The sequence below is a fragment of the Canis aureus genome, chromosome 36 (genome assembly GCF_053574225.1).
Source record: "Canis aureus isolate CA01 chromosome 36, VMU_Caureus_v.1.0, whole genome shotgun sequence".
Lineage (NCBI taxonomy): Eukaryota > Metazoa > Chordata > Mammalia > Carnivora > Canidae > Canis > Canis aureus.
In genome coordinates this window covers 25,422,784-25,446,877 of record NC_135646.1, presented here as the reverse complement: position 1 = coordinate 25,446,877, position 24,094 = coordinate 25,422,784, and the positions used below count along the sequence as shown (strand labels likewise).

Genomic DNA, 24,094 nt, shown 5'->3' with positions numbered 1-24,094 from the left:
TAGGTACAGCTGGCTCTTCACTGTGGTTATGATCAACGAATATGGATGTGGGCGTTCAGGGTTGAATTTAATGTGGGGAAGACAAGGTGCCTCTTCTGGCTGGTATGAGCACATACCTAGAGGGGACATTTCAGTGAAACCTCCTGTATGTTACTTATGCTTCAGTGTTCAGGAAAGACAGATGTAAAAGTTTTTTGTCATGATAAAAACTTGAGAAAAGGAGAAAAAAAAAAAAAAAAGTCTTCTTACTAGAACCACAGGTGGGAAGTTGCCGGGTTTAGTTTTAATCCAGAGGTTGGCAAACTGTCTGTAAAGGGACCGACAGTAAATATTTAGGCTTTGTAGCCCATATAGTCTCTGTGACAGTTAATCAGCTCTGCTCTCTGGGGTGTCTATCACAGTTACTTAACTCTGCTCAAAAAGAACAGTAACTGCCATCAGCCATTATGTGCTACTGCCATAGACTCTTGAACAAAATAGATGACCAGCATGAAGTAGTTCTCAAGTAGGGCCCTGAGGGGATTGTTAAATATACTGTTGCAATGTCAGAATATGGCAGTTGGATTAATTGTACTCATTATTTAATAAGAACAGTAGTGCTTCTTCCTAGGCAGGCATTATGTTCTTAATGCTGCATTTTTCCTCTCTGAACCGAAAAGCACCCAGATACTGTTTGGAGTAAAGCTTAGAGTCTAAGAGAGTAGCCTATCAGTGTCATCGTTCTGATGATAATCACTGCAAACTTGAAAAACAATACACAGAACAGGAAAATGAAATGTGGAAGTAGCAGTTCTTTCACAATTTTGATTAGACATGGGTGGAGGGACCTTATGCTTGTAATAATGCACATGCATTTCTTTAACAAATCTTATTTACTTAAAGACAAGTTTTATATTTGAAGTATGTATTATTCTTTACTAGTATATGCTTATGCTTTAGAAATCAAACTATAAACTTCAAAGAACTGTGCCTTTAAAGGTATTGGAAATATTCAGGTTTTTGAAATTTTATCGTGTTTAGGGAAATTAGAGTACCCTGTGAAGGCAGTGAGAGCCACTTGGTAGCAGTCCTGCTGGACAGCTTTGAGAGACTATTTTCTCTATTCTTGCAAGGAAAATAATGGCTTAAGGGCATAGAAATAACAAATTAGGAGCCGTCTGTAAATGTCCATCCATGCTTTCACATGCAGTTGGATAGGAGAATTTTAAATGGAAATGGTAAAGAAATGAAACCGTTTTGAACTAGATATCTCCCCAAAGAATCTTAACATTTTCAGTGATTCTGAGAATTGTGGTCTTTCCTGGAGAGTTTTATTGGCAATAATAAGTTGTCTTCTACTTTAGCATAAAGCAAATGTCATAAATGACCAGGTCAGTGAATGGTAACTTTAAATATATACCTAGTGCATATATTTGCATTTGTTCAGGGTTTAGGGGGGGGAACAGATTTAGCATTTACTTACTACATAGCTAGAGCATAAACTTTGTCAGTGTTTGGCTGAAACACGTGTCATGGTTAGCATTATGTTTAATAGAATAATTCTACTTGTAGTTATGCTTTATTCATTAGTTTAAAGTAGAAGAATGTTAAAAAAAAATTAAGCAGAATATTACCCAAAATTGCTTGTAAGAATCTGCGGGTCTTTTTTTTTTCCCCCCAGCTTCCAGAAATGTTGCATGGTGATGGTGACAATGAAGAACATGGCTTTTGTCCAGTGGGGCAATTCATTCTTCAGAATTTAGGATTGCTGTTTGGATTTGCCATTATGCTGGTGATTGCCCTCTATGAAGACAAAATTGTGTTTGACCTCCAGTTTTAACCATTCCCAGTAATCATTGTGGATTACGAGAATGTTACCATGCAGCTTTGCATCTGTTCCTAGTACTGTATGCACATTGCTCAAAGAAAAGTCGGTGGCTTGCACTACTTACAAGTTCCATAGATTTGAGCCTAACCACAAAAGACTGGTGCTCAGTACTGCTTTTCCCTGTGCGAAAGGGATCTTTTAACGATATAAAGCTTGTGATAAAGAAAGGAGAAAAATGGGACTCCATGAACCAATGTTGGTATAGGTTTGATTCAGACTTTTAAAAAAAAAATAATCATATAAAACACTAAAGTAGTCTCTTTGGTAGTAGAAACTTATGTGGCTATGCAGAAATAGAAATTGAACCAAAAAAATCACTTAAACTTTAAAAATATTTTAAATGGACTTGGGGCAGACTTTTCTTTGTGCTAAAAATGAATTGTAGTGTCCTTGAATCCAGTTACATACATACCTAAGGTAATGGGGATCAACTCGATACAATTTTGAAACTGCATAAAGTAGGCTGTAGGAACTAGAGGAAAGCTCAGGCTGCGTTAGCGTATGAACTTAGCGTTGGGAAAAGCCCTATTCTTGAATCTAGAGTTACTATTTTTGTATATATTGGCATAGTGTTTAAACTTGCAGCCTAAACTACTGAACTTTGTGATTGTATGTTTGTGTGAGCTTCAGTTTAATGAAAGGTTCTTTGTATTAATATTATACTTGGTGTTTGGGTGTTTTGTTTTGTTTTTTCTTTCAAACTTCAATTTTGTTTTTGTTTGGGGATTTTTGGTGGGGGCAGGGAGTTTGCAGCATGTGGTAAAATGTTTTTGTTTTTTGTTTTTTTCGTTAAAAATGTAATAACCCTCTAGGAGATACCAGAAAATAGAAGAACCCAAACATGGTCTAAATATTCAGTTTTCCTATATTAACAGTACTAACTAGTTATTTGGGAAATTTAAGTTCTGAACGTAATGCATTGCTTTACCGGCCTGGTTCTGGAACCTAGAACACACGCCGTGACCGGCAGGAACCCAGGTTTACCACGTCCACAATCGGTTAGAAAGGGTTATGAGGATAATCCCCATGGATGCCATGGTGTCCCGGTCCCAGGTGACTTGGAAGAGACACTTAGTAACGCAGCTGAAACCACTTGATCCTTCTGTGCCAAGATACGCTGCTGGTGCCTGATGGGGACTGGTCCGGAGAGGTGCCCTGCTCCACCACAATCGGGTGACTTGTGAGAAGTGCAAGCCATGTTGATCCTGCATTTTGGCCTAATAATTTGTAGTTTACTAGTCATACTGCATGTAGCTTTCTGTTTACATCTGGTGCCACATGGTCTTCATTTATGCCAGGTAAACTGTATTTGAACTCTGTGCAGGCAGCTTTGTTTTAATCTGCTTGGCTACCAATGCAGCTGCTTTAAAAATCGTAACGTTCAAATATTTAAGAGCCAAACTCCTTCCATTCCATTTAGAGTGTTTGCATTTCGCCCTCCTTCTCTCCTCAACTCCTTTCCTCTTACTTCATGAACTTTAAACAAAAAAATAAAACTTTGAGAGCAGCACATGTATCCAGGTAGTAAGAGTATTGCCAGTGTTTCTTCTTTATGCTGTAAGTAAGGAAGCTTAGGTGTTATTGCCTTGATTTATGCCTGAATTTGAAAAATTATTCCTGGCTTTCTCCAAGGCCTCCTGTAATAAGTAGAGGTTGGTTTGTTTTTGTTTTTTTCCACATAGAATATTTTCCGCATTGGGCACTGACTTAGCACAGTCCTCATCTCATTGCTTGGCCCTTCAAGCAACCTAGCTAAAAGGTGCTGATATTTTATTTAGTACTGCCAACTTGGAGTGATTAAAATATCTTGCTTTCTGAACCAAGATATATTTATAGTTCTTTTTTGCATTTTTATACCCAAGGAGGTTTCTGCATTCCAGCATTAAATCTGCTTAATTTTAAGACTTTTATGAAAAAGCAACAGTTGGAATATACTCCCAGTCTTAAAGGTCTGGTTTAAAGCAAACAAGTTCTGCTGAAGTATATTTAAAGTTTTATATTCTCTCAAAAGTGGTATTATCTTCATCTGCTAGATTTTTTTAACCTATTAAGAGGGCTGTAACAGTTGCTGCTAGTATTTTGTTAGGGTTCCACCATCATTTAGTTTCCACATCATTCTAATGTATAGTTTCAAGTCTTACTAGACAATCTGAATTCCACTACATTTCTGTTTGGCTCCAACATTCCATTTAGCTTGACCAGTCTAATTTAACACGTGTGTGTTGGAGGTCATTAATGTTACTTGTACAATGCTGTCACTGTGTGACATCCATATGAATTTTGGTGTATATCACATTGCATTCAATCAGCTGTGATTATGCGTAGAAATACTATAGTAACTAGATGCAGTGTGAATTTTTTCCATTAACAGTCAGTGGCTTAAATATGATTATGGTCCTGCAAGGTGATACTTGCTAAAATATCTAAACTTTTGTTTGTTTGTAACTGAATCATTTTTTAAAAATTCATAAAGCTGGATATGATCAAATGCTGTTTTTTTTTTCATTGTCAACAGTGGTGTGTCATTTTATGTATGTTCCTAATGCTTATGGAACTCTCCCAAAATAAAGTTATTCAGAAAGAGTAAATGTACCAGTGTGTTTTATTTCAGAACATTTCCTTACACTGAAGTAGGAGTCATTTTAAATCTAGGCTGCATTTGCACATAAAATTATAAGTACAGCTTTAGTGAAATTGACTTAAACCCAAGTGTTTATACTTACTACTCAACCAACCATCTAACAAGAAAACGGTAACAGGGAAATGGTATCTTCTAATTACGAATTAAGTTGACATAATAATGCTACACCCCGTCCAATCCAGTGCTCCATGGGTTGATCAGAGGGAAGAGTCATGGCAATAACAAAATTTGTAGAATGGCCAGTGGTGGATAATGTTCCTCTCCGCTCACTTGTCTTATACAGCGGAGCAACATAGCTTGGTCGTTCTGGTATGTCTGCCCTCTTACAGGGCTTTAGCCACATCTGGAAGAAAGTGCAGAAAACTTATTTAGGTCAAGGTCATTACATTTATATTTGAACCTAATAGGATATTCAAGTTCTATGTCAGCAAATTATGAGACACACACTGAGGGAGAAGCAGGCTCTTCGCAGGGAGCCCGATGTGGGACTGGATCCTGGATCCAGAGATCACGCCCTGAGCCGAAGGCAGACGCTCAACTGCTGAGCCACCTGGGCATCCCAATATCAGCAAATTTCTGTGGCCCAAATGGATTTTACTTTTTTGTAAGCAGTTGCTGCCATTGTTCGAAACATTTGTAATTGTTTTAGCTCTTTTAAAAGTTGAAATATAATTGTTTATATTAGTTTCAGGTGTACAACATGATTCGACAATTCCGTGCATCACTCCACTCACCAAGTGTACTCCCCAAATGTCACCAAATATCATTACTGCGATCTTACTATATTCCCTATATTGTACTTTGCATCTGCGTACTCATTATATAATGCAAGTTTATACTTCTTAACCCCCCTTATCTATTCCATCTACCCTCTCCCTGACCCCCCATGTCCCCTGTAGCAACCACCGATTTGCTCTTTTAAGAGTCTGGGGGTTTTTGGTCTGAGTTTCTCTGTTCATTTGTTTTGTTTCACTCCACATGAGTGAAATCATAAGCCATTTCTTTTTCTGACTTCTTTCACTTACCATGATACCCCCTAGGTCCATCCATGTTGTTGTAAATGGCAAGATTTCATTCTTTTATGGCTGAATAATTCTATGCAATATTATATATAATATATGCATATATATCCACATCTTTATTCAGTCATCTGTCAATAGAACTTGGTATGCTTCCTTGACTGTTGTAAATAACTGCAATAATCATATCTTTTCTATTAGTGTTTTTATCTTTGAGTAAATACCCAGGAGTGGAATTACTGGATCACAGGGTATTTCTATTTTTAATTTTTTGAGGAGCCTCCATACTGTTTTGCACAGTGGCTGCATCACTTTGCATTCCCACCAACAGTGCACGAGGGGTCCTTTTTCTCCACATCCTCGCCAACACTTGCTATTTCTTGTTTTGTTTGTTGTTGTTTTTGATTCTAGCAATTTGGACAGGTGTCAGGTGATAACCTCATTGTGGTTTTCCTTTGCATTTCCACAATGATCAGTGAGAGCATCCTTTCATGTTTCTGTTTACCATGTGTAGGTGGTCTTGGGCAGAGGACCTGAGCAGACAGTTTTCCAATTTAATTGGTTATTTGCTCTTGAGTTATATGTTCTTTATACACTTTGGATATTAACCCCTTATTGGATACAATCGTTTGCAAATATCTCCCCCCCCCCCCATTCAATAGGTTGCCTTTTTGTTTTGTTGATGGTTTTATGCAAAACCTTTTTATTTTATTGCAGTCCCAATAGTTTGTTTCCCTTGCCTCAGGAGACCTATCTAGAAAAATGGTGTAAACCCAATGCTAACAGGATTACTGCCTATGTTTTCTTTTAGGCATTTTATGGTTTCAGGTCCTGTATTTTGGTCTTCAATCCATTTTGAATTTATTTTTGTGTATGTGTAAGAAAATGGTCCGGTTTCATTCTTTTGCATGTAAGCTGTCCAGTTTAACCAGCACCATTTGTTGAAGACACGGTCTTTTCCCCATTGGATGTTCTTGCCTCCTTCATGGTAGATTAATTAGTCACGTAAGTTTGGGTTTATTCCTGGGTTCTCTATTCTGTTCAGTTGATCTATGTGTCTTTGTGCCAGTACCACACTATTTTGATTAGGTGGCTTTGTGTATACCTCACAATCTGGAATTGTGATATCTTCAGCTTTGTTCTTTTTTTCTCAGGATTGCTTTGGTATTCAGGATGTTTTATGGTTCCATACAAATTTTGCTATTTGTTCTAGTTCCGTGAACAAAGCTGTTGGTATTTTGATAGGGATTACATAAAATCTATAGGTCTCTTTGGGTCGTATGGACATTTTAACTATTAATTCTTCTGATCCATGAGTATAGAATATCTTTCTGTTTGTGTTGTTTTCAATTTCTCTCATCAATGGGTTATAGTTTTCACAGTACAGGTCTTTCACCTCCTTGGGTAAGTTTATTCATAGGCATTTTTAGTGCATAATGTTATCCATGTATTCTTCACCTCTTCACCATACTTTTCTGGGGATGATTTTTTCACTGTTTACATTAAAAACAGCAACAAAATCATACATACTTTTAAAGAGAACCACCACCATTGATAATCATGTCACTGTATGTATTTAATAAAGGTCAATCTCAAAAAATCTGAAAGGATTTTTGTCAGTGATTTCAGAACTTAGGTCACCTCCCCATTTTAGGTGACTATTTTAAAGGGGACTATTACATATATTGTGCTGTTTATAACCTAGTTGCTTTCCTTTATAACTACAGTAAACCGATTTTATTTTTAGAAAGTCATTAGCCAAGTTCCTAAAGTATTAAGCACTGTTAAACCTAACCAATCTAAAAAAAAAAAAAAAGATTGACAAGTTGTTCTGAATATGAGAGTGAAGAGCAAACTGATCATAATGATGAAATAGTGTTTTGTTTTAAAATCTAATTGAAATTCTTTTTCAACTAATAGCAATTCTTTAGGGGATAATGGCTTGACAGCCCTGCTGTTCAGAGCCCTCTTTTAGGTTTCTCAGGTCAAAATAAATTGTATGAAGGAGTTAATAGGGATGCTAGGCTGTGTTTCTCCCCCATTACTGTGGAATCCATAAAGCAGTTTTTCAGACAGAGTTACATATACGGACTCAACAATACTTAAGCTGAGTGTATTTCATTTTAGCCAAGAACACATTTTCTTAATGAGAATTCTTTTCACTGACTTCAAGAGAATCATCCACTTATAAATCCCTTGTATTCATTGCAATCTACCTTAAAAGAGTTTCCATGTAATAGAAGTTCTATCCCAATCAACTCCTAAAATCGTAAACGATTGCCCTGTGACTTTGAATCTGGATCTCCTATTTAAAACTCTGTCCATACATAGTATCTTAGCATATAGGGCAGGTTTCTTGCAACTGGCTCTTGGCTGATCCCTCAGTGTACCTGTTAGGATTTCTGCCCGTCTGAGCTGCTCCCAGTGTCCCACAGTACATGTAAATCCACAGCCTATTTTCATCACACCATCCCAGACTGGCCTTTCCAAGTGTGTGGAAATATATCTAGTCATTTCCTCATGATGCAGTAACAGATGGAAACCGTATCTTCCATGGGTTAGCTGGCCCATGCTGAAGATAGGTTCCTAGGAAACAGAAGCTTGTATGTGGATGGTTTTCATAGAGCAATCTCTATAAGCATCATTTTTAGGTCAAGGTATATGTAAGAAATATAATTTCTTTTCTTTTTTTAAGAAATACAATTTTTGTGTATGTATGCACATATGGATACATAGATACAGTCAATTCTCATTCTTCCTGGATTCTGTATTTGCAAATCTGCTTTATGGTCCTTTATAGCATGTTCAGAGCCTCAAAAAATGTGAGTCACCAAACAAGCACGATTCCCAGCTGAGGTTGAACCTGGTCACATTCTGCTTTTCTATTTCAACTCCTACAAATAAATGTAAGCACATTTCCTTTTGATGAGTTATTTAATACCAAGTTTTTGGCATTTTTTGTTGTTGTTGTTGTTAGTGGGTTCCCTGTTTAAAACGGCTCCTAAGTGTAGTGCTCAGGTGCTATCTAGTGTTCCTGAGTGCGCGAAGGCCGTGATGAGTCTTAGGGAGAAAATACTATAGGGTTCGTTCAGGCGAGAGTTGCAGAGCCATCCATGAGGTTCGATGTTCATTAGTCAAAAGTAAGGCATTTTTAAATGAAACATAAAACAAGATTATGTGTTGATCAGTTAACCGTAATGTGAGCAGAGGATCGTGGAAACTTAATCTTATATTTCTCCTAGGAGCTGTGGTTCAGTATTGGCTAATTCAGTGCTCAGGAGGAAATTGATAAAACAGAAGTGCTGTGAATGAGAATTGACGGTATGTATTAGTGTGTGTGTGTGTGTGTGTGTGTGTGTGTGTGTGTGTGTTAGTACCCCGATCGCTTCCACAGATCAAATACTAACCACAGGCATCGTATCATAAAGAATTTTGGGATGTGATTCTGCAAGTTTCTTGATCTTTCTATTCCAGGAAGCTCCATCCAGAAATAATCCATGAATGAAAACCCCTAAATACAAAAGAAGCAGGTTAATACAACGGTTTAAACATGCATATTGATCAAATTCTGAATCTGAAATTCCTGTGAGTGCTCTGCAGATGATACCAAGGTCGACTGCAGCCTCGACTTGTACTAAAGTAAAAGCAGTATTCTGAGTGCTTCGTCTTAACATACATAAGCCTATCTAGGCTTTGCCTAGTTAATTCAATAGTAAGATTAGATGTGGAAGATAAAAGAGAAATGGAATTTTAGTCTGTGGGAAGTTCTCAGTTTAGGTGAACGGTATCAGATTTATATGTTTTTTGTTTGTTTGTTTGTTTGTTTGTTTGTTTTTAGTAGTATCAGATTTATATGTTTAGTTGCCCAGTGATCATAATGTCAGGGGCCATGAAAGCTGCAAGAAAAGTTCTTAATGTAGCTGTAGGGATCCAGTGGCTTCTAGGCAGCATGTAAAGAAAATACTCTTCTGCAGATCTTGAATGTCATGAAAGGTAATTCTCTCTTCCCCTTCTAGAATTTATTCTCACTCCCAGATCTCTCCTTAGTCTGGAGAGAATACATGAATAAACCTCCCCGCCCCGGAATGTAATGTCATACACTAACCACGGAAGGAGAACACAAATTTGGAAATCACTGCAACTCTGATCGGTGCTCTGTCCTTCTGTAGAAAGCCTCGGGAACTGAATATAGGTGTAGGCCCACGAAGACACTCACTGTAACGGTTGCACAGATGCGAAGAGAAGCAGTGTGGAACTTAGAAAGACCTAGGTCTTAGCTCCTAATACTCTGTGTGACCCTGAGCAAGTCATTTGACTTTAGACCTGTTTGGTCCTCTGAGAACAACTGGAAAACTTTTGTAAAACGATGCCTACTTTGTCTGCCTTGTAGAGTTGTTAGAATCAAATCAGCTAATACTTGCAAAAGCACTTTGTCAAGTAGTATATAAAAATCCACATGGGCCGTGCTGTCCAGTAGGACTCTGTGTACTGATAGAAATATTCTGTATCTGTGCTTTCCAATATGGTAGCTGCTGCCTATTAGAGACCTGAAACCTGGTGAGTGTGACCGAGGGGCTGAATTTTAAATGTTTTAAAAAGATTTATTTGTTTGCGAGAAAGAGCACAAATGGGGTGAGGGGCAGAGGGAGAAGCAGACTCCCTGCTGAGCAGGGAGCCCGCTGTGGGGCTCGATCCCAGGATCATGATCTGAGCCAAAGGCAGCCGCTTAACCAACCGAGCCACCCAGGCGTCCCTGAATTTTAAATTTAATTATAGTTTAATTTTAAATGCCACATGTGAATAATCCAGTGCTGGATGTTGGCAGGTAGGGGTGGGGATAATGGGAAGACTTTCTCCTCTCTAGGGTTTGTTGTTTTTTTTTTAAGACTTTATTTATTCATGAGAGATAAAGAGACGCAGACATACGTAGAGGGAAAAGTAGGCTCCCTGTGGGGAGCCCGATGTGGGACCCGATCCTAGGACTCTGGGGTCGCGACCTGAGCCAAAGGCAGACTCTCAGCCACTGAGCCACCCAGGCGCCCCTCTCCTCTCTAGGTTTTAACTGATGGAAAGAATCGCTGGAATAAAATAATCAGTTTTACTAACTGGCAAAGCACTTGTCCAGTAGCTGTTCAAGTATTACTCTGGTAAAACTGAATTGCAAAGTGCACCCTGGGCCTGGAGCAGTGTTGGGGGTGGACCGGCCTGAGGGAGGGATACCACATCCTACGGACTGTTTCCAGCCAGATCTAAGGCCTGCGGGGCAGCCACAATAATAGACGGGAATAGGGAACTAGAGGACTCCAGCCAGGTCCGGGAGAGCCCTTTCACACCCTGCAAGCATAGCCCAGTACATCGCCGGTTCTAACCAACCAGATTATCTATTCCTCCACTAGGGAAGAAAATGTCAGAAAAAGTAAAGAGTTCTTTCCAACATTTAAGGAAACTGGCAATAAGGATAAAATCTCCTCCAACCCAGCAACAATTGTATAGGAAATATGGGGGTATATAAACATGTTTTTCTTTCTGATGGTCAATACAGGCCACGTGGAAGACACAAGATCTAAAAGGACAGGTAGGTATTAACTGGGTCTCGCTTCAGAGCTGCTGCTGCTCCGAGTCACACGCGGTGGTGTGCGAGGTGTGGTCAGCAAATGGTGTCAGCTCTTCACCATTCTCTGCCTCCCTGCTGTGTAATGCCCCTCACTGGGGGCTCTGAGGCCCCCATTAGTACTAATAATTCAGGTAAGAGGCATCTTAGCAAGTAAGTACAGCTAGAATGTAGGATTCCAAATCTATGCGGAATTACAGCAACATTGTGGTCACTTTACCAGTCCTTTAAGAGTGACCTATTTCATCAAGTAATTTAATCTTAGGTAAATAAAGCTGACTTCTTTGGGAGCCCCAGAATCCAGAAACAGACACACACTAAAGTGTGTACAAAGGAGACAGGCCAATGGAATGGTAGAGGTAACGGCGGGGAAAAAGTAGTCTAGCCCGAGCTTTCCCAGGTGGATTCTGGGTTCCTCCCATGAGGGTCACATGAAAAAGTTGTTCCTTGGGACTTTTCCTAAAGAACTGATGGCTACTCTTTACTGCATAATCTTGGAACACTAAATGGTCCTTATTGATCTTTAAGTTCTACTTTATCCCTGCTCCACTGTTTTCAAGATAATTTTGGATTTTAATATGTGTAGACCTTGAATGAAAGCAGTTGTGGGTTAAATTAGTAAATCACCATAGAAAGAAATACCAACGATTGGCAATTCAGTAGTTTGATCTTAAATATTAACTAGTTTATAAACTTCAGGCAATGCTTTTAGAGATTGAATTTTTTTTAGCTGAGTTCAAAAACCTTAATTCTGAGGTATATCAATACTACCTAACCTTCAATCCAAATGCCATCTTCCCTGCCTTTTACCCTAATAATGTAAGAATCAACCACAGCTTCTTCAAGAAACTTTCCTTGAGAAATGTGATAATGTCTTCAAACTTGTACTTTTACAAAAATACTCAGCAGGCCTTAGAGAAAGCAGCTAGTGAAGCATAAGAGCCAGATGGCGTGGGGTTTGGTCAACTCTGCCCATTGCTGGCTGTGAGACGTTGGGCAGGTTAGTTAACTTTCCTGAGCCTTAGTTTCCACCTGTGTATAATGGGTGGGGGGGGTATTTGCAGTATCTGCCTAGGGTTATTGTGAAGATTACATGTGAAGGGCTGGGCAGTTTCTAGAACCTAGCAGGCATACAGAGCAACTCCATAGCCCTCCTCTGATTTCCTTTTACCCAATTTAAATACTCCTTTCCCCACTTCCTAAATACTTAGTTTGAACCAAATTATTTATCCTTCTCAGTATACTGCTAATCTATATTTTGACTTCTATTATTTCAATAAACATCTATTTATTGGTATCTTTTACAGCATGTATTATAGTGAGCTGTACAGAGAATGTATTGTTTTAAAGGCTGATATAATTGAAGGAACAATAAACTAAGCAACTTAGCAGTTTGTTACATGCCCTTTGGGCATTCGACGATATAACCATTCTGAGTGTGTTACGAATAAGAGCAACAGTCCGAGGATTAAGTCCTTGGAAACTCCAAGTTTTAGAGGAAGAAAAGCTAGCACAGAAGCATGAATGGTGTCCAGTGAGAGAAACAAAGGGAGAAGGATGGCCCTAGAAGGAGAGCATGGTCAGCTGGTAAAAACCACTGAGGGTTTAAGATGAAGACTGAATTCATGAGATTTGTCGATATGGAAGTCATTACTAACTCCTAAGTGAAGAGCCTCAGTTGATTGGAGAGGATGAGAGGTAGATGGGAACTAGGAAGTGAGAACCTGAAGACGTGTGAAGACCATTCTTTGGAGAAATCTGCAACAAAAAGGAGAGAGACATGGGGCAGTAGCTGAGGGGATGTGGATGTGAGGACAGAATTCATTGTCGATTTGTTTTTTAAGATGACAGATTGTAAAGTATGTTGCATGTAGATAGGAATTCCTTTCCCTCAACTACGTGAAAGTAACACACATGATCATTAAAACATGATCGTTTCGCTCGTTAACACCTGAACGAAATAAGCAAGACTGTTAGGTCTGTTCAGTACCTGGATACCCCCAACTCATTCTCTCACCGCACTCACCATCTTCTGGAGCATACTTATACTCTTTGTCTTCCATCACTTCATAGTCAAACCCAAGGAGATCAATGGGGATGGTGTATTTCCTGGCATAGTTCTGCTGGGCACCGGTCAGGAAGGCTTGTGTGAAGAAGAAGCCAGAAAGCCAGAAGACTGGAGGAGGCCCCACCTCATACCATTGCTACAGTGGCAAAGCACACGTGTTCTAAGGCTAGAGCATTTCAACTTTGAATACAACACTGCTTAATAAAATTTATCCCCCAAAACTTCCCCTATCATCTTTTAGGTAGACTAATAGAGGAGCTATCACTAAGAGGAATAAAAAGCTATACTGTCAAGATTTTTAAAAAGATATTATTCAGTGTTTGTTCTGACTTCAGTTTCATAGCCCCTCTACCAGCTAGGGTATCACAGTGTGGGTTAATACAGAAGTAAATGTCTTTATCCATCCCCAGTGGTTCCTTCCAAAAAGCTCCATACAATATACATTGTTGCACAATATATCATGTTACATGGTTGGATAGAATAGATCCTATAACATCTGGGATTGGGCTATTTTTCCCAATTTTTTTCTATCATTAGTGCCCAGTAGAATATTCCTTGGAGGTTTTCCCACCTACTTTACCAAAATACAATGGAATCCAATATATGGAAATACATTATTACACAAGGAATTTCCAAAAGAAACAAGGTAGTGAGAACTTCAAATTTTTATAAATATCAAGATATCCACATGATTCTATTTATATCAGACCTTAATAAGCTAATTGAGTACTGACTTTAAATAGTATAGTATAGAAGCCAAATGAATTTGAAGAACTTTCCCCTGTTGGAGTCCAAAGTAGAGCCTTCATCTTTCAAGAACAATCTTAATCCTTTAGTATCAACTCTAGTATAACAGAAGGCCTGTGTTGAGTCATTTTATCCCTGCAGAAATTTTCTCACAGGCAGTTTTTGATGCAGTATGTACAGTATCTAGGAAATTAATACTTCTGATGAATACAAGTAATAACATAGTTAAGCACTAGTCTTGCCAGATAATTAGGAGACAGGCTTCTGCTCACTCCACATTTCCAAGGCAATTAGTTAGTCATTGAGATTAGTATTGTCTTGGACTTGAACAGCAGTCGAGTGACTCCATGACCTGGAAGAGTACTGGACGAGGAAGAGAGAAGACTCCTTGCTACTAGCTTGCCTGGTTTTCTAAGGTGCTCTGCTCTAGGAATCCGTTGTAATGCTTAGCATTTAATGGAAAAGTCAACATAGCCAGTTCTTTTCTCTAAGTGTCACTAACTTGAGCGTCTAAGTTTACTGAACATAAACACTTGCTCCTAAAGGAACGTACAGAGATTCTATTTCCAATACTAGTATTTTGACAGTTGAGTGTTAACAGTTACACAAATTATACGCAATACTGAGTGGCAGGATGCACAGAAAAACTAGAGAGTAATACTCATCACTTAGGCATCCTGATGAAGAAAATGAAATCAAAGGAAACAACACGTGATCATTTAGATGAACTCACCTGCAAGAACTTTAGTCTTGAAAGGAAATCATTTACATAGCTCCCAAGTGGTTTAAGGCTTGGGTATGATTTACCCATCCACATTCCTGGAATTTTGACGTTCAGAATGCTGCTAACCACTTCTTCAAGATCTGTAGACATCACCACAAGCCCCTGAAATACAGTTAACCTTCGGTTAACATAATATTGATCTTGGACAATCCTCTCTTAAATACCTTTTTTCATAATTACGCTTTGTTTGAAATCATGAATAGTTAAGGCTGAGCCATATAGCAAAAACAGAAAAGATATGTTCCTCTGCTGCCAGTAAGTCATGGAGTCACTGAACTATTCTTTACAAAACATTGAAAATTTGACTTTTAATCAAATTTTTGTGGAAAATTTTCTTATTGAGGGTATGACTGATAATAGAACATTGTACAGTTGGCCCTTGAACAACATGGGTTTGGACTGCACTGGTTCATGTGGATTTTCTTTTTCAAAAACTACATTGAAAATTCTTTTGAGATTTAACTCACAGTTGAACTAAGTAACCTGAAAATACTGAAAAATTTCAGAGACAGGTACTGTAAGAATACAATATATAATACATATAACATATGAATTATGTGTTAATTGACTATTATATACAAGGCTTCCAATCAACAGTAGGCTATTAGTAAGTTTTTGAGATGTCAAGAGTTAAGTGTGGGTTTTTGACTATATGGAGGTCAGTGCCCATACAGTGCCATAATACCCATGTTGTTCAAGTTTCAACTGTATCAGTTTCGTATACGCAACACGATGATTTAATATTTGGATATATTGCAAAATGATCACAGTAGTCTAGTCAACATCTGTCACCATACACAGTTACAGTATTTTTTTCTTGTGAGGAGAACTTTTAAGATTCATTCTCAACTACTTGCAAATTTGCAATACAGGATTATTAACCAAAGTCATTCTGCTGTACATTACATCCTCATGGCTTTTATAACAGGAAATTTTACCTTTTGACTTCACCCTTTTGCCGACCCTGGAAAAGCTTAATACTTAGCTACTCACTAGTTATTAAATCACAGCCTAACTTAGTTTACTGCTCTATTAAATGAATTAACTAATACATCTCTGTCTTGCCTTCTTAAAAGAATAGTGATGAAGCATTTGTATTTTAAGGGCATAAGCCCATAAATGTGGAAAAGATAGGGAAAGACAAAATGACAACACAGTTTGGGCCTGCTGGCCGGTGATGTTAGAAGCCAGGAGATGATAACCTGATCCTAAACTAGCAGAGGAGAAAGCTAAGAAGCAACTAGATATCACTGCAAAATACGCAAGAGTGTTTGGAATTGACGGCCCTAGATGAAAATGAGCAGAAAGTGGTGCTAAATGAAAAGGGTTATTGAAATTGGGTTTCAAAAACAGATTTTGGGGACTTCTCCCATAAATCTGCACATTGCCTACCTCGAGTGAAACCTGGAAGGGAAAATGAAGAAATCCCAGGAGGGATACCAGGCTCTGCTGGGGTCACATAACCATCCTGAAGTCAGGAATTAAGTGAATGAATGCACATGGGATGCTGAGCTCCCTGAGGACACTGGAAGCCAGGTCTTTCTCTTCCAGGAAGGACATAGGACGAACCGGGTCAAGGAGAAACACATGATCCTCCATGCTGCTTAGCCAAACAGCCCAACCGGATGATACCACAACCAGCCTGGTAGTCTCCTCCTTTGACAATAACTCCTAGTTAACCACTTTTGTCCACTTCCAACGCTACTGTAAGAAAGCAACTCAGCTGGGCTACTTCAAGTAGCATAATCGCTCCCTGCCTGCACTCTTGTTCCCCTACAGCCCTTCCTGCAGCGGTCAGAGTGAAATTTTAAATATGTAAGAGAGATTATTTAACTGCCTTACTTACACTGTTCTGAAGAGCTCCCCTTTTACCCTTTAGAATACAATTCATGATCTGAACCATGGCCAACAGGGCCATTATGAGTCTGTGGCTTCTCTCTGTCCTATAGTTTCCCTCATGCTCACTTGACTCCAGGCACAAGAGCCTTCGGTACTGCGTTCCCAGACCAGGCCACACTTGTTCTCATGGCCTTTGCACTTGCTATATCCTCTGCCCAAATGTTCCATGGTTTGGCCTTAAGTTCAGGCCTCCACTCAACGGTCAGCTCCCCAAAGTCATCTGATGCAAAACGACTGAACGAGTTTCCCACCCATCACTCTACCTTCTTCTCCTTTATTAATTTTTTCCCACAGAACTTACCATTTATCAAAATTAATGCCTATTTTTAAATTTGTGTCTCCCTTATTAAAACTTAAGGTTTATGGAGGTGCCTGGGTGGCTCAGTAGGTTAAGCATCCAATTCTTGATTTCAGCTCAGATCATGATCTCAGGGTCATGAGATGGAGCCCAGCTTCTGGCTCTGTGCTAGGGATGGAGCCTGCTTGGGATTCTCTCTCTCCCTCTGGCCTTCCTCGCCATTCCCTCTCTCCCTTCTCATAAATGAATGAGTGAATGAATAAATGTTATTATTTTTAAATTAATTAATTAATTAAATGTTATTATTTTTTAAAGTGGGAGAAGGCACCTGGGTGGCACAGTTGGTAAGATGTCCAACTCTTGGTTTCTGCCCAGGTCATGATCTCAGGGTCATGGGATCAAGCCCTCAGTCAGGTTCAGTGCAGAGTCTGCTTACATTTCTCCCTCCTTCTCCTTCTGCTCCCCCTCCACACCCCACACACTCTTTTTCTTTCTCTCAAATAAGTAAATCTTTAAAACTTAAGTTCTATGAAGGCAAAGGCTTTGTCTCTCTTAGTCCTTTGTGTTTTTGTAGCATGTATCCTATCTAGCAAACTACGCTAACATACCCCATACTTCATCACCCACTTATTAACTGCCATCCCCAAAGTTCTATATGTTCTTTAAGGGCAGGCATTTTGCTTCTATCCCCAGAATGAAGAACAATGCTTGCACACAATCTCCCCCCAGTAAATATTTGCTGAGTAAAATGAATGATAATTTTATTGCGATGATTCTTTTTTTGGGTATATCTCCCCTTACCTTGATTGCTTTTTGAATGTTGATGCATGATTCCCTTATGGTCTGCAACAGCTTATTGAACCGTCCCATCTCTTGGACAAGCACAGTGTTCATGCTCTGAGTGTAGGTTGTTGGGTACCGCCTCATTGCAGCCTCAACATCAAAGTTGTTTGGAAGTTTACCCAGGATGTCACCAGCAACCTCATACACCACTTCATCTGATGATTTTGCGCCAGCATCTGCTGAACGAGACTGAAAAGAATTCAAACTAAAACTCAGAAATCCTCATAAAGGTGTAGGAATTGCTGCATAGGAAAACTCCTAAGGTAAACTCTACGAGTGCAACTCTGCTGTTTAACTGATGATTCTTCTCCACGCAAGAGTTATTGAAGTGATGAAAACAGGAGGGGGGGGGGCTGAGATTCAGGAGGAAAACACTGTTAGGGAGGAGGAAAAGAGCATGCATGATGTTCACAGACAAAAGAGGGTCTGGAGGAAGCAAAGAAGCTGCACTGTGTGCTTCCTGGGTAGAGAGGGAGTGGATGCTGTGAACAGAAGGAAGGAAAAGCATTTACGTTGGTGGGGTGGCTGAGGACGGATGGACAGTAACACGCAGGAGGGGGGAATTTGATCTTGCTTTGAGAAAGTTTGTCACAAAATATAGTTGCCAACAGCTCCGGTGCCTACTGGTGCCAAGAGCAGAGATATAGTTTTGTCCTTGAACCAGGAGGGCAAAGAAAATAAGCTCCTCTCCTCTAAGCAGTTGGAAGAGTTATGGAGAAAGGCAGACTTTAGTGACTCACACCGAAAGAAAGGAAGGGGAATTTCATTTCAATTTTTATTTTTTATGTTTATAGTGGCAGGGCATAAATGAATCTATATTCTTTTCGGAAAACCATTTAAATCCTCACAATATGTGTGTGTGTGTGTGTGTGTGTGTGTGTGTCCGTGTGTCCACGTTGAGAGAAAACAAGCACAATTAGAATATAAATGAATATATCTCATATTTTTCCAGTCCTAGGAAATTGTGTTTAGTCTTATTAAAGAGTTTGCATTTCCTGGTTTCTTTCCTGACACTTCGGCATAAGCAAAAGAGCTCTATGAAGGTGACATTCCCAATGCCAATATATTTCTTGTTCTAATGTTTTTCCCTGTTCTAATTCTTAGAGATACTTTAAATACACAATGCAAGTCTTGTCATGGTTGGCTTGCTCTCCAGACTGCTGTTCTGGTCTCTGCCTCTGGATTGTGACAAACCCAGTGTCGAAGCTTTGAGCTCCTGCCTACCCATTATCATATTGCACTTGCCAGTCTGAGTTCGAGGATCCTGCAAGGGGCCGTTTAATTACATACTGAGAAGATACCCCATGTGTATTTAGACTTGTTTGTTTGGTTCTGAGTCATTTTCTGTTGGAATGAACCCACTGCTTTATGTATTCTATAACGTGGCACAGCCCATCGACTTTAAATGAAGCCAAAAGACGCTCTAAATGTCCTGTTGTCAGACCACTGTATCGCATGTGTCTAATATTCCCAAAGATCTACTTATTCATGTCTGGGTCTATACTTTTGCACTCAGGCAGTGACTGACTTTAGTGGTATTAATATATGTAAAAGTGGATGTAAAAATAAGTCTTCCTCCTTTCTCCCTTATTAGAAAATGTCATCTTATGGTAGACCAGAGCCCGGAGTTCCAGGGACTTTCCACCAAGAATAGCCCACCACTCTGTCCTCCTAATCCAGGTCACTGAGCCCCCCTGCCCCCAACATCTCTTGTTATCTGTCCTTCTGGGTTCTCTCCCATCTTTAGGATCCAGAAAGTGCATTATGGTTCAAGAGCACAGATTCTGGAGCCAAACTAGTGGGAGTCGGACTACTTGGCTTTTAGGCCTGGCTTGAAATTATACCAGCTGACCTTAAGCAAGCTACTTCATCATTCCGTGTCTGTTTTCTAGCTGCAGAGTGGGAATAATGAGCCCCTACCTCGGGATTGCTACGTGCATCACACTGTCCTACATGAAGCGCTCAAACAGCGCTAGCGCACAGTCAGCACTGGGTAAGGACTAACCATTATCATTATTGCTCTGAGATTCCATAGAAGTAAAAAGATCGGCGAGAGTTTAGTTCATGGGATAACTCACTTGGCCAAATAAGCATTCTTACTGAAATTTTAATGACTAAGGGAACGCTTGCCATTTGGACTACTTTGCTTTCAAAAATGAAAGGGAAAGAAGAGCCAACAGTGGAACACATGTGCCAAAGGGACAATGCAAGAGAAGATCTCTTAATAGAAAAGAAGATGAAATATTTTTCATTCAAATATACTAACCTGTGCCCGTGGCATGCTGGACTCCAGTGCCTTAGACACGCCGTCACATTTGTGCGCTCACAAACAGAGCGGCCGCCTGCAAAGTGTCAACTGTACTTTTTTCTTCAACATCTTTATACATTTTATACAATTGCCATTGTATTCTTTAAAATATTAGGTTATGTGATAAAATACTGATGTGAAAGAACTTGCTACGTAACCTAGATTAAATGTTCTGGAATATTCGTAAAAGATAAGTCATGTTATTTATTTATTTATTTATGTATGTATGTATGTATGTATGTATGTATGTATGTATGTATGTATGATAAGTCATTTTAAAGGTGGTTGTTGACTTAGAGAACAGAAAAAATTTGAGAGTGAACTCTGGCTTCAAACCTCTCTCCCAGTATCTCTGATAGTCTCTCATTTTTAAGGAATTAAAAAGGGACATAAGGTATGATGCTCTTGCTGGGAGAGAATGTGCCCCTTCTTGGAGTGCATGGGGAAGAGGGGCTACTGCCTGTCCAAGGATGAAAGGCCCACCTGGTGCCCATGAGCAGTCACTCGTTAGCAAGGGACAGAAGCCCGCACCGAGGGCAGACAGCCTGGTCGCTGCTTTTCACTGTCCTTCACTGTAAACACCCGTGTGGCCGTGCAACTGTCTTTCTGGGACAAAATAGCACCAGGCCCAGCACAGGGAGGCTCTCCTCTGCAGGGGAGGAGGGGTCTGCACCATGCAGAGCCCTTTAAAATTTGGAGTTTTGAATCCCAGCTGCATGCCAGAGAGAAAACACAGGAGAATTGTGGCGCCAGGTGTGCGGATCACCTGGGCACAGACAGCTTGAGGGCAAGGATTTGACAACGCCTGGGACACAAGGCAGGAAACTGTTCACTTTTCTGTGAAGGCTTCCTGAGCAGCTGCAGGCACGAGATCCCCTCCCTGCAGAGGAGACAGCAAGACGATGCCATCTCCCCGCCTCCCACCACCATAACAGTTGGACTTCAGTGAGCATATGGCACCCTCAGTGGAGGCTGGAGCTGCTTACACCAACACCACCCACCTGCGCCCTGCAGGTGCATCTTTACCAAGGTAGGTGTGACTGGGAGCCAGCCAGCAGGCCTCTCCCCAGGAGCACCAACTCAGGCCCCCTGAGTGTACCAAGTCTACTGATCACACAATGTTCCAAAGTGTCAGCTTCAGTTCTGGTGGAAATTGATTGCTTGATTATTGATTATTTATGTATGCATGCATGTATGGGAGAGAGAGAGTGTGAGCATGCACAAGAGTGGGGGTGGAGCAGAGGGGAAGGGAGAGGGAGGATGAAAGAATCTCAAACAGACTCTGCATGAGCAAGGAGCCTGACTTTGGGCTCAATCTCAGGGTCCTGAAATCATGACCAGCACGTAAGCCAAGAGTCAGGTGCTCAACTGATTGAGCCACCAAAGAATCCCTGTTCTGTGGAAATAGGACCGGGCTTTATTGCTCTTTTCCCCCTCCCCCCCTTTGGAATAAGGTCTTTATAGGTTTTTGTTTGTTTTTTCATTTCATATTCTCTCTCTCTCTTTTTTTTTTTTTGGATCAGGCTTCCCTTTCTTCCCTTTCTTTTCCTTTGGAATCAGGCTTATGTGTTTTTGTTTGTTTGTTTGTTTCTTTGGGGGCTTTTTGGTTCCTTTTCTTTTCCTTGGATCGGGTTTTTTTCTTTTTTTAATCAGGCTTATCTTAACAAATCAAAGCACACCTAATTAAAAGTCTAAACACTCCCTATTACAAGTAAGGAGGAACTCTGCAGAGGACTGACCTCTGGGAAAGGGCAGGCAAAACACAGCAGCAGGGCACACACAGCACACACCAGAAACACTTCCTGAAGCACCAGGCCCTGGACAGTGTGTGACTCCTGCTTAATACAGTATTACGGTCAGAACACACAGAAGACACAAGGCTAGACACAAGGACAAGATGATGGACTTCTCTCCCTAAGAAAGACCAAGAAGAAATCACAGCCAGGGATTTGCTCAAAACAGATATCAGCAATACAACGGAACAAGAATTTAAAACCACAGTCATAGGAACACTGGCTGGGCTTGAAAGAAGCATAGAAGACACCAGAGAAACGCTGGCTGCAGAGATAAAAGACCTAGAAACTAGTCAGGCTGAAATATAAAATTGCTGTAACTGAGATGCAGAACTGACTGGATGTAATCACAGTCACAGGATTGAGGATGGGAGGATGGAAGGATTGAGGATGGAAGGATGGAGGATGGAAGGATGGAGGATGGAAGGAGCAGAGGAATGACTAGGTGATACAGAAGATAAAATTATGGAAAACAATGAAGCTGAAAAGAATAGGGAAAGAGAACTATCAGATCATGAGTATAGCCTTAGGGAACTCGCTGATTCCAGAAAGCACAACAACATCTATCTCACAGGAGTCCCTGAGAAAGGAGAACAGGGAAAAGAGGGCAGAAGGTTTGTTTGAGCAAATTATCACTGAGAACTTCCCTAATCTGGGGAAGGAAGCAGGCATTCAAGTCGAAGAGGCACAGAGAACTCCCTGCAAAATCAACAAGGACCGGTCAACACCAAGACATAGCACAGTGAAACTTGCCAAATACAAAGATAAAAAGAATTCTAAAAGCAGCTAGAGACGAGTCCTTAATCTACAAGGGTAGACACATATGATTAGCAGAAATGTCCACAGAGACCTGGCAGGCCAGAAGTTAGCAGCATGATACATATTCAACCCTAAGTGGAAAAAATATGCATCCATGAATACTTTATCCAGCAAGATTGTCATTCAGAATAGAAGGAAAGATAAAGAATGCCGTACACAAGCAAACACTAAAGCAGCTCATGAACACTAAACTGTCCTGTAAGAAATATTATGGGGGACCCTTTGAGCAGAAAGGGAGATCCAAAGTAACAAAGCCCAGAAAGGAACAGAGACAATCTATAAGAAGAGCAAATTTACAGGTAATACAATGGCACTAAATTGATATCTATCAATAATTACTCTGAGTATAAATGAACTCAATGCTCCAATCAAATGACAAAGAGTATCAGAACGGATTAAAAAAAACAAGACCCATCAATATGCTACTTAGAAGAGACTATTTTATTTTATTTTATTTTATTTTATTTTATTTTATTTTATTTTATTTTATTTTAAAGATTTTATTTATTTATTCCTAGGAGACACACAGAGAGAGAGAGGCAGGGACACAAGCAGAAGGAGAAACAGATTCCCTGCAGGGAGCCTGATAGGGGACTTGATCCCAGGACTCCAGGATCATACCCTGAGCCAAAGGCAGACGTTTAACTGCTGAGCCATCCAGGCACCCCTGAAGAGACTCATTTTAGGCCCAAAGACACCTGAAGATTGAAAGTGAGAGGATAGGGGGGCACCTCTATCCACCTCGGTGGCTCAGGGGTTGAGCGTCTGCCTTTGGCTCAGGTTGTGATGCCAGAGTCCTGCGATCGAGTCACACACTGGGCTCCCCACATGGAGCCTGCTTCTCTCTCTGCCTATGTCTCTGTCTCTGGCTCTCTGTGTCTCTATTTGAATAAATAAATAAAATCTTAAAAAAAAAAAAAGAGAAAGTACAAGGATAGAGAACCACTTATCATGCTAATGGTCATCAGAAGAAAGCTGGAGGAGCCATACTTATATCAGATAAACTAAATTTTAAACCAAGGACTACCAAGAGATGTAGAAAGGCACTCATATTAAGGGGTCTAGCCAACAAGAAAATCAAACAATTGTAAATATTTATGCCCCCAACTTAGGAGCACCCAAATATATAAAAATCAATTAATAACAAACATAAAGAATCTCATTATCATATAATAATAATAGGGGACTTAAACGCCCCACTCACAACAATGGACAGATCATCCAAGCAGATCAGCAAGGAAACAGGGCTTTGAATGACACACTGGACCAGATGGACTTAACAGATATAGACAGAACATTTCATCCTGAAGCAACAGAATATACATTCTTTTCAAGTGTACATGGGACCTTCTCCAGAATAGATCACACACTAGGTCACAAATTAGGCCTCAACCAGG

At 40.1% G+C, this 24,094-nt stretch overlaps 2 protein-coding genes across 8 annotated transcripts in view; one reads left to right on the top strand and one right to left on the bottom strand.

The window, feature by feature from the left end:
* SLC39A10 (solute carrier family 39 member 10) overlaps positions 1 to 4,455 on the top strand; it is a 136,538-nt gene extending 132,083 nt beyond the window's left edge. For all 6 annotated transcript variants that reach the window (XM_077884755.1, XM_077884760.1, XM_077884756.1 and 3 more), the window contains one exon: positions 1,661 to 4,455. In XM_077884755.1, the coding sequence (XP_077740881.1) occupies positions 1,661 to 1,819 (159 nt within the window). In that variant the 3' untranslated portion in view covers positions 1,820 to 4,455. The remainder of the gene's footprint in view (positions 1 to 1,660) is intronic.
* DNAH7 (dynein axonemal heavy chain 7) overlaps positions 4,452 to 24,094 on the bottom strand; it is a 233,335-nt gene continuing 213,692 nt past the window's right edge. For both annotated transcript variants that reach the window (XM_077884754.1, XM_077884753.1), the window contains 5 exons: positions 17,736 to 17,966; positions 14,687 to 14,839; positions 13,165 to 13,342; positions 8,935 to 9,038; positions 4,452 to 4,851 (listed from right to left, as the gene is read on the bottom strand). In XM_077884754.1, the coding sequence (XP_077740880.1) occupies positions 4,645 to 4,851; positions 8,935 to 9,038; positions 13,165 to 13,342; positions 14,687 to 14,839; positions 17,736 to 17,966 (873 nt within the window). In that variant the 3' untranslated portion in view covers positions 4,452 to 4,644. The remainder of the gene's footprint in view (positions 4,852 to 8,934; positions 9,039 to 13,164; positions 13,343 to 14,686; positions 14,840 to 17,735; positions 17,967 to 24,094) is intronic.